General features: G+C 40.9%; 1 protein-coding gene and 1 long non-coding RNA gene across 2 annotated transcripts in view; one reads left to right on the top strand and one right to left on the bottom strand.

Moving 5' to 3' along the window:
* Positions 1-11,506, top strand: part of rims4 (regulating synaptic membrane exocytosis 4) — a gene marked incomplete at its 5' end in the record, with an annotated part of 63,552 nt that overhangs the window by 24,256 nt on the left and 27,790 nt on the right. The window contains 1 exon segment of the mRNA XM_032513397.1: positions 10,134-10,278. Coding sequence (XP_032369288.1) covers positions 10,134-10,278 — 145 coding nt within the window.
* Positions 1-11,506, bottom strand: part of LOC116687790 (uncharacterized) — an 18,238-nt gene that overhangs the window by 3,641 nt on the left and 3,091 nt on the right. The window lies entirely within an intron of this gene.

Raw genomic sequence — 11,506 nt, 5'->3', positions numbered from 1 at the left:
GTGTGTGTGTGTGTGTGTTTTAAGCTCACGGCAGGTCAAACTAAGTGCAGGATAAAAGGTCATTAATGAACCAATGATGAATGAATATGTTTATAACAGAAATGTACAATCAATACACAAGTTTCGAGCAGAGTATTGGCAGCTGCCGGCCCGATCAATAACTCCTCTGCGTCATCGGGAAACTTCATTTACCCTGAGTAGAGACGATGGAAAACATCCCCTCCATCCAATTTTCCAGGGACATGTTCTGTGGCCGTAAGGAGGCAAAGCGATGATGTGAAGGAAATCTATACATGCAAAATTACACACACACATATTGTGTTGAAAAGTAAAGATTTTTTTAAAGGTTTTTCTGAAAGCTAGTGCATGTAGCAGCACTCCCCAGGTATCATGATTCGTTAATTGGAAACGCTGTTGTTGGTGTGTTGCTGCAGAATGCCACATGAAAACTGTTATTCTACTGGCAGGTACTGCGTAAAATGGAAAGCTATTGCCATAACAGAAAAGAATGCTACTTATTATCCGTCACAGTTGCAGAACAGGCAACAGGGGAAGAATCCAAATGCAGATGAAGGACTGGTGCAGGAAAATAATTGACTAACTAAAGGTTCCCAGAGTCCAAAAACAAGCAGGAAGCTCCAAACATCAATGAAAGTAGAAAAAAATCCAAAATGACAGGGAGAAACCAGGACATTGAAAACACCAGTAGTGTGTCTCAATTCAGATACTTACATGAGTACACTTGCATTCAGTACACTGTGTACACTTGTGCCGTGCTTACATTTCAACAGGGTAGTGTTGTTCTTAAATCGCACACAGCAGTTAGTTATGCACTGATCGGAAAAGACTCTTCTTCTTCTTCTGTTTAATGGTAAATTGGAGCTGGGCAGAGCATTACCGCCAGTCTTCTGACTAACTGACAGCAGCATAGTGGTACATATCAGGGGGGGAAAAAACGCATGTATATATTACATTTGTATAGTTTGTGTTTTGGGGTTTCAATAGTAACCGCTATAGCTTCCTCACCCGCCACTTGAAGTTTAAAAAGAAGTTGTGAACCACGTATCTCTAAAACGTTTTCAAACTTTTCATGGTGTCAGAAAAACCGCCCTGTTTTCAGCTTTGTGACGATGCGTTTTCCAGCTGATCCAAGAGGCTTTTCATTCAGCTTAATAAGTAATCTCAACGCGTAAAGGGACCTCCTTCATTTTCAGACATTCAATTTCAAAATCCTCCAATTTTGGCGTGTTGTTTTTCCGAACAGAAAGGGGATGAAAATGCTTCATATCACCACCATTGTGGTTTTTGTGGCGTACGATAATCCCAGTGTTGACGATGATTGTGCATTTTGGCTGTTAGCATTCTACAATTGGTAAAAAAGACTCAATAATTCCCAGCTAGCATGAATCATCAATCTTTGAATTGTGTTTCCTTTCCTTGCTTGTTAACACAGTCTACTATTTCACAATCATCATTATAACGTGTGAAGCTGCTTCCCTTGAAGTCTTACACCATCCTCGGGCTTTGGTGGACATTTTGGTTTTTCATCTCTATTCCTATTCTTTTCAGTTTGTTTGTGAAGCTTCAGACTCTAGTAATGAAATCTGCTGTGCAACAGATTAGGATTCTAAAACAGTGGGAAGAAAAAACCCTTAAATGTTCGACTCCCCTGACCGTAAACAGATCCTGATTCATGCGGTGTCTGGACTACTGAATCAATTAATGACATTTGCATCAATCAAGTCATGACTCACACCTTATTCACATCAGCCCATAGCTGCAGAGATTCTGTGTGTTCCAATACCCATACTACCATGCTATTAAATACGGCATGGTAGTATTTTTGTATTCTCAACTTGTATATATTAAAATATTTGTTCTTTCACTGTATCCTATTATTATTTAATGCATATTGTATGTGTGTATATTGTATCCTAGTATTTCATTTATATTTATCTCCTGCGCTGTGTGACTGATTTTGCTGCTGCAACACTCTAATTTCCCATTTTATTGGGATCAATATCTATCTATCTATCTATCTATCTATCTATAGCATAAAAAAATATGCTTACTGAGTGGAGGAAAAGGCTTGTGGAACTGAATGTGTTGAGAAAAATGTGCAGATTGAGATGTGTTGTTATTTCATTTAAGGATGGACCTCTCCACACAGACAACATGCACTACCCTAGCCAACATTTGGGGGGGGGGGGGGGGGTGACAACATAGTGGTTACACAGTGTGGAGTCCTCGCCCTGTAAATGTTAGTGCGACACTACAGGATGAAGGACTCCCTTTCTTTTGAAACCCTTTCCGAAGTTTCGAAACTCGGCTCCACTTGCCTCATGTCGTGCTGAGAGTTGGTGACTTATACCTCCGTTCCCTCCTTTACCTCCACACCGACTCTGTCACACAAATGAATGAAGACAGTCAGGGTAGATCAGTTCCTCTGGGTGACGTGGGGGAAAAACACATGAAGAAAGATAAAGACACCATGAGGCATTTTAGCTTGACCTATTTCACACAGCCAGACTTATAGAAGTGTATCTTCCTAAATATAACTCTACACAAATAATCTTCTTTCCTAAATATAGTTTCTATCATCTTAGGTAGTTCTTATTCCGCTGTTTGTTCAAGTGTTCATTTTTCTGATAAGTTTGGTTTATTGATCCTATAAAAACTGGGTGAAACGACACGATTGCAGCTGCAAAGACTGCTCGGCATTGTACTTTGACCAATTATTCACGAACATTTGATCAAAATGGATATAAGTTAACGATTTGATTCTGCAAACTCAGGTTGGTCGGGCCTGTGCATGGGCAGGAATTTGAAACTGCAGCTCCATCTGCCTGATGTCTACTGCGCAAACTCTGGCTCCAAAATTACAAGATGGCGGCGCACGTATCCGGGATACTTTGGCTTCACTTTGTACAGTGGGAGAAAGTGGAGACGCGTCGTCCATCTTTATATGCAGTCCATGGCTAAAACCTTTTAATCCATCCTGTTCCTGAGTCAAAATGAAGCAACACTGGGCTGGGGAATGGCCAGGCAATGCTCTGCGTCCAAAACCTCCATGGATGAATAAATGGTTGAAAAAAATAAAATGGATGCAATGCAATATCCAATAAGTGAAATTGCTCTGTTACCGTCAGCCCATTATCTACAGAAAGAGAGAAAATCTGGCATAAGGTACTTGTCAGAGCAAGATAGAGGAGACCAAAATGATTTTCCCATGGCGGTGCTACAGCTACAGCCGATGACGAGCGATGACTAAGGCTGGAGATGACTAAGAATCTGCTTTTTGAAACCTCTTGGCACCACGAATGACAGGCAAAGCAGAACGTTGCGGTCCAGAAGACAGAGTCAGAGCTTATTACTTTATTGGTTGATAAGCATATTTTTTTCCTTATGAAGGGTTTCTGCTGAGTACACCATGCTATTTTTGAACACCTGGGAGCTACTCGACCCATTCCAACTGCAGATTTGCACAAGGAAGCCTGGGCTGAAATGCCTTGCTCAAAGACACATGAAAAAGAAGTTGTATAAAGCTAGTGTATGCTTGATGCATAAACAGTGAGAGAAAGTCGAGTCTAAGTGCCTTGATGTCTGAAAAATGGTTTATTAGTGTTCGATAATTGGACCACCCTGGTCTGTTGATTAAGTTATGTTTCTAGTTATCAGTCATTACTTCCCGTTTTGTTTTGTATTCTCACCTCTCGTCTCGTTTCAGATATTCAACTTCCTGTCTTGTGTGTTTTCCCGCCTTAGCTGTGTTCAAAACCGTCCCCTCAGTCACACACTCACTATTCTCTATATAGTGTTTATTTAATAGTGAACTATACACAGTAAGGAACAACCAGGCAGCCTTGTGAGGTCATAAGGGGAAAATGTTACCTCACCTTTCTCTGCTTTGCCCACCCAGAGAATTTGGCCCCCTCATGAGAGAGAGAGACATCATGGCTTTCAAACAAGCAAAGTGGACCGAGGCTGAATTTTGGGAAAGAGACTTCAGATACAGTATTAGGAGACCACTAAGGTCTATAAAAAAGAGACTCCAGATACAGTATTAGGGGACCACTAAGGTCTATATAAAGAGACTTCAGATACAGTATTAGGGGACCACTAAGGTCTATGTAAAAGAGACTTCAGATACAGTATTAGGGGACCACTAAGGTCTATATAAAAGAGACTTCCGATACAGTATTAGGGGACCACTAAGGTCTATATAAAAGAGACTTCAGATACAGTATTAGGGACCACTAAGGTCTATATAAAAGAGACTTCAGAAACAGTATTAGGGACCACTAAGGTCTATATAAAAGAGACTTCAGATGCAGTATTAGGGGACCACTAAGGTCTATATAAAACAGACTTCAGACACAGTATTAGGGGACCACTAAGGTCTATATAAAAGCATCCAAAGAGCCCCATGTCATGGGACCTTTAAGTTGCAGGAGTTTTCACAGGAGTGGTATTAGTACTTTTACTTAAGTAAAGGGTTTAAATATTCTGGTACTGGATGGATCTGCACAACACAAGAGCTGTAATGTGTTTATGTAGTGGAGTATGCAGACATTTGACTTATTGAATATTGCAAATTCTAGGGGACATTTATGGCAAAAGCTGCTTAGAAACATTAACTCCAGAATGAGTCCTGGGCCTGTTTGTGTTTCGAGCCATTAAGTCCAGTCACATGGTAGCCTCTGACCTTGTCTTTGTCTATCAGTCTCTCTGTCCGTCAGTCAGTTTGTCAGTGTGTTGGCCTGATAAGTTGGCTGAATGGGGGGCAGCTATTCCTGTGTCTGCTCTGCTTTCATTAATATCTCTCTGCTGGGAGACAAACTAATGAGTCCTGGCTCTCTGATTGCTACATCACAACTTGTATGCATCACGTCAGACACTTTTTGTGCTACATCACCGCGGGGGCTCTACATCCCACGCTGTGAACTACATTCATACAAACAGAGTGGGCTAGCTTAGCAATGGATTTTTTGTTTTGTTTTGAAGTGAAATGCTCTTGCTCTTATTAAAATATGAGATTTTACAGACAAATATGTATATACGTGCAACCGAAGCAAGACAATATAATCAATAAATTGCTTACTTGCTGTTTGACTTCATAGAACACTAAGAGGACTAACTGACAGAGGTGTGTGTGGGCGTGGTTGATAGAAGCACACTTTGCAATTCCTCAGACTGCAGACACACCGAGCTACCCGATTTTTATTTGGCTGGACTAGACTTAAGAGCACAAACATCTGGAAAGAAATAAACAACAGCTGGTCACAGAAGGAAACAAGTGGTCCGGCTCGGCTTTCCAAGCAGATGTTGACTGTTCAAACAGCTGTTTCCTTATACCCCTAAACATTTGTGTTTCAGAATTATTACCTGTAGATGGTGTGTACTGCTCACTATTTAAAAAGCAACACGTAGACAAAGGCTTAAAAAAAAAAAAAACATGCTGTCAGGATAAATTGATATATGAAGACCTCGTCACATAGTAGCTTTAAATTCTCTGTATGACATTGAAATATTGAACTATATTCAAATATTTAATATTTTACACTTAAACATGCTTTGAAAAATTACCATTTAGGGTTCTAATCACTTAATTATTTTGGTGTCTGTTTCTATATACAGTTATTTAATGGTTAATGGTATTTGCCCGCTTAAACCATGGTCACTTGCCAATGACATTTGTTCCGAGCATTCATATTTTCGTAAGTTTTGCTATCAAAATCCAAAGGTTTGACTAATATCCGGAACAATTCTTCCCATCCCACAAGGTTCTTGTGCAATGCAAACATTGTTCACTGTGCCAGTTAATAGGACGGGCCTCGGATACGACCTGGCAACGGGATATATTTCTAGTCCGCTCTGCTCATAAGAGAAGCCTTTGGTAATGGAATTGTTGCTTTAGCTGTGTCTCAATATTGTACATCTGCAGTTAGGTTGTTTGTTTTTTTGCGTTTTTGAGACTTACCGACTGGCAGAGCAGCTAATTCTAGATGCTGACTGCACCTAACAGCACAGAAACAGATGCAAAGATGCCGACAGGCAAAGAAAAGGAGAACGCATTTCAGGTCTAATGATGTGTGGAGGGTGAATTTGTAGAAATGTAGTAAATAAGAAAAACTGTCAACATTTTAATCTTTTATCCTGATTGCCCTGTGAGATTGCCTTTCACTCTGCTTCACGTGAAGCTTGTTGAATTAGATTGAACTGAAGTGAGATAATATCCCATCAGCGCCATGAAAGGGTGGCCGTAAACCAGAGTGGCTGATGTGTCGCCAGCCATTATCCACTCGCTGTATTAGTGATGTGACTCTACTCCGCCTCAATACACCACCTGTGACAAGAGGTGACTGCAGGGCGTATAAACACAAACACACACAGACAGCTAAGCTAATAGCATGCCTGTGTGTTAAAAAGGCCCTTCGAGAGGTTTCACCGCATGTTTGGGTCTCCGTGGTAACTGCATCCACATCAAAGTCCCATGTCACTCCATCTTTGACTTTCTCATTGTTCCCATTTAAATAATCAGTAGTTTACTCAGTAGTGAGCAGTACATCGAGGTTTTGGACATTTAGTCAGTCATCCTCATTTTTTTACACAATCTCCCAGAATTCCTTGAAATGAACCCCTTCACAGGATTTTTTTTTTACCGAACTTCAGATAATTCGATTGACAATTGGATGGAAACTCAGCTAGAGACGAGGCATTCTCCTCGACTCAGCGGCTGTGGGTTTGACTCCGACCGGCTGCGTTTCATTCCCCCCCTTTTTCTCCCATTTCATTTCTCCATCTGTACCATCAATAAAGGCCTAAAAATGCTCAAAAATATAACCTTAAAGAAAAAAGAAGAAGAAAGGGGACATGCACATAATCATTCACTCACGCACAAGTGCGTGCATATAAGAATACGGTCCCACATGAACCAAGCGCACAATTCTTCCTTTGCCAACATTGGTGGTATTTCAAGAATTGTGGACTTCTTGTGAAAAGTCTTAAAATTATTAAAATAGTTTACTTTTACGGCAGACTAGCGTGAGAGTGCTCACTGCCACCCCCAGATATAAGGTGTGTGCAGCAGTTAATAGTGATGATGTGTGTCACTGTCAAGGGCCGATCTTCTCTTCTTCATCTGAGCCTTGGTGTGGTAATTGCAGAGACTTTTAAAGTCGCCCACTGTCTGCGGACTGTGAAGCATGTCATTCTGTTAATTCATTTTCCAGCGTTAAGGGGCTCGTTGTGAGCTTTTGATGCTGGGGACGTGGTGTGTACCAGTTTCATCTGAGTTCCTGCAGCAAACAAACATAAGGTTAGGGCTTCATGCAGACCTTTGAAAGCTGATCCTTGTGACTATGAACTAGACTTTTTACTTAATTTATTAACTTAAGTAGTTTACCAAGAGTAAAGCATGGTAAGATTCAGTAGTTTGTTTTAGAACAAACCTTTCTTTGTGACTGTTTAGGTTGCTCTCCAGGTCCCACAAACATTAACCCTTGTGTAGTTCTCCCGGCTTTTGCAACTTCTGGCACTTTTTGTAGAATCATTTTTTAGTTTTGTCGTTTTTTTTCTACTTTTTTGACGCTTAAAAAAAAACCTTTAATTGTCGCTTTTTGTCGCTTTGTTTAACTGATTGCCATATGTAATTTTATTGCCATTTTTGTTACTTTTTGCACCACTACTACCAACTTATACCACAAGTTTTACACTTATTCTTGGAATTCAGGGCCAATACACCTAAACCTAAAAAGCAGAAATATGCTATCAAATTGAATAAAACACCCAGAATTCTATGAAAGTAATGAACTGATCCTTCATTTTTACTTGAGAAGAGCATTTTTATAGAACCATTCATGTTAATTTTGGGCATTTTGGTTGAAAGAAATCCAAATTTCTGGCATTGACACTTTTTGAAAATGGGTCAAATTGTACCTGAGAACAACAGGAGGGTTAAGCGCATCCAGACCCTATTTACATTGCTTGTAATCCAAGGACTTTAGGTTAGGCTTACAAACCCGGTAGAATTTTCGAATGACCATGCTTCCCTCCCTCACGTTCCCCTGATACTAGATTTGTCTGTGTTGTGGGTCTGGAAAAAAGCCTTTATTACTCATTCCACTGCACATTTAACACAACATTGACCGTTGTACTGGGCTGCACTGTCTGTAGTGTTAATGTATGACAGTGCCGTCTAACACTACATATCTGATCATATGGAACCAAGTCAGGAAGCAGTAACCCAAATCTGCCAATGTCCCATCCCATGTGAACGATAGAAATAGCACCGTTCTAGGTCGCTCTGTAATAACTACAGAACTTACTTTATGGCACTTACGGTGATCCTATTAGATGTAATCCATCTTGACGTTTTCATTTCTCTGCATTAATTTCATGTTTTGTATGTGTGTGACTGTTTACATGGACATATTATTCCAGTTTTTGCTCTTATTCCAAAAAAGACAATATTCCGACTAGCCTGTTTACATGGCTAATGAAAGTGACTATTCCACTAATATTCCCTTGCAAAATTGAATTTTTTCAAAGCTTTCCACCCGTCTTGTTGGACCGTGCGAACACAGCGTCTCTCTTTTATTCCGCCAATCACCTTTTTGAAAAAGTCGGAGTTACGATTTTTGCTCATATTCCAAAACCTGGTCCAAGTTGGAAAATGCTTATTCGAAATATATCCCAACAAATAATCTGTCTACATGACCCATATGAAATTCTGAATATTAGTGTGCCTGTGAACGTACTCATCTGGATTTGATCAGTAGCTCGAACACAGTCGTGCTAATGTCACTGGAGGTGGTGGAAGGGCAAAAATACACATATTTTATTTGCCTGTTTTTAGATTTCATCTACTAATTCGGTGGATTTGAGCTTTTATTCAGTCAGAAGACTTGCATTTAAATACACCAGCATGCATGCATGCATTGCATTTCAATCCCCAGACCAAGAGGATAAAATCTGGATCCTGTCCCTCCATCATTACCACCACTGAGGTGCCCTTGAGCAAGGCCCTTAACCCCAGTAGCAGCAGATCAGACTGTGGTTGGACAGCTTCCAGGTATGAATGTGATCAAGGAGAGGCCTCTCAGTGAACCTCCCCAGAATAAATGAAGGTTAAATTAAAAAAAATGTGCATGACTGAATTACCATTCTATAAAAAATAAGGTTTTGTGTGTTCCTGTGTGTGTTCCCACTATTAAGAGGAAAACAACGTACGCGTCCTGTTCTAAAAAACAAGGTCAAAGACCTTGTACTAGAGCACTTCATTAAAAACTCAACGTCCATCGACACACACGCCCACACAGGACACCTTGCAGCCGGAGAGAGGTCCCATAAAGTGTGCCGTGCATTGATTTCCACGTCTATTTTGCAACAAGATGTATGTCTCTGCTCTGAAGAGGGATCAAGGGCTTTTGTCCTTGGCCTTTTTGAAGCGGTTCCTCATTTCTTTGTTTGTCCTTCTTCTGACGCTGATGGGGGTCACGGCAGGACAAAGACATAAACAGCTTCAACTAAACACAGATTAGAAACACACGTGGTGATTATTTTGAGTATTTTAGAATTTAAAAAAAAATTTGCTTTTTGTTTTGTTACCAGCCAATTAGTATGGCTCGACGACGGTTCATTCACCTCACATTTACCCTTTCTTTGTGGTTACACTCTTAACTCCGGTTGCTTTGGGGGACAGCAACCAGAACCTAAAGAAATACACTGCGGATAAATAGAGTCTTTAAACGCTTCAGATGTAAAGTTATTTACTGTCAATGTGGCGCCAAAATGAATGGGAGTCAATGGGATGCGAATGGCAGGTGATGGCTTAGTAGCATCAAAATGGCGCCATAGGAGCTCCGCTTAGAGTTGAGAGGCTGACTCCCTGGGTTTAAAGCGATGCAACCAATGCCTGACTGTTTATACAGGAGTGTATATGTAAAGGGCTTGGACCTTCCTCCGCAGCGCTGTGGAGATAGGTCTGGCAATGCAAGACTACCAAACTGCCTCAATTGGCTCTGGACTGGCCTGTTTTCTTTGAAGCTCTTTGATCTTCTTCAGTGGATAAGAACTCAGTTCTACATGTGTCTAGCAGCTGAATTAATGTGTGTTTGTCTTTTTTCCTGCAGTGGACACAGAGGGCAGGAAGTTGAAGGGGACTATCCAAAGGAGTACGGAGACGGGTCTGGCTGTAGAGATGCCCAGTCGGACCGTCCGACAGGCCAGCCACGAGTCCATAGAGGACAGCATGAACAGCTACGGCTCGGAGGGGAAGTAAGTTACTCATTACACAACCATAGCCCCGAGTCAAACTAAAACACGGTTTAGTCAGTTTAGCCGGATCCAACACGTTCTCATACTATTGGTATTTGTTTTTTATAGTGCTTTTTCTTTAATCAAATGATTTGCGATTAATGGCATTAATGTCATAGTTAACTGACATATTTTTTATCTATTCTAAATGTCCCTTGATTTCTTCTTGTCCCAGTATTTCTCTACTGTAGTACATATACAGCCTACTGTGTGTACATATATATTCTCAAGTAGTGTTCAAGACCCCCCCAGCATATGGCCTACTGTAGTCTCTCACACAATGTAACACTCCATCAATATAAAGGGTAACGTTATGCTCTGACGAGGGGGAATTGGCATCAGCTGTGTGCTTGGCCATCAAGTAGTATTTCCGACTGGACGGGCTGCGATGATATGTTGATGATGATGATGTGTTCACTCATATCACTTTGGTCGGGTCAATGGAACATTTGGTAACTTTTAAAAAGGAAACTTTCCATCCAGAATCTTATCGGCGTCCATTTCGGCGTCTCACGCTCGCCATCCACTCAAAACATAACGTTCCTACTCTTTGGCTGGCTCGCAAGCCCAAACGGCGTGTGTGTGGCACTAGTTGTTGAAAAAAAACTACAAAGTTTGCTAGGCCTAAAAGAACATTAATCTTGCCGTTAACAACGCGTTTAACTGACAACACTAATTTTTTCCAAGCCGCGACCAGAAGAGCTATAGCTTGCTTAGTCGCTCGGTGGACAGAAGTTTCCCATCCCTTTGGCGTCCACAGTTTTCGCCCTAGGTGGCTAAAATTTAGTTTTACAAACTGTGAATCCCTTTCATTGGAATTGGTTTACATTTTACCTTACAGGAACAGAATAGAGTTTGGTGTGATTCTGAAACCAGGATATTATTTGATCCCACAGAACTAGGATTATTTACCCATAGACTTCTATAGAAGTTAATTTTTTGTAACCAGTGGAATCGCCCCCCGCTGGAAAATGAGATAGAATGCAGGTTTATGGCTCTTCCGCATTGTTTCACAAATAATGACATTTGGAGGATTCTTTGGCATTTATGGTAATTTTGCACTCAGAAAAGCTATTTTATTTCCTTCCACCTGCTTGCGTGTTTCTATTACCCAGCTAACAGAAACAGTCGGCAGGGGTGACAGCACGGAGGGAGAGAGAGAGAGAGAGAGAGAGAGAGAGAGAGAGAG

The sequence above is a fragment of the Etheostoma spectabile genome, chromosome 4 (genome assembly GCF_008692095.1).
Source record: "Etheostoma spectabile isolate EspeVRDwgs_2016 chromosome 4, UIUC_Espe_1.0, whole genome shotgun sequence".
Lineage (NCBI taxonomy): Eukaryota > Metazoa > Chordata > Actinopteri > Perciformes > Percidae > Etheostoma > Etheostoma spectabile.
This window is presented reverse-complemented; position numbering and strand designations above follow the sequence as displayed.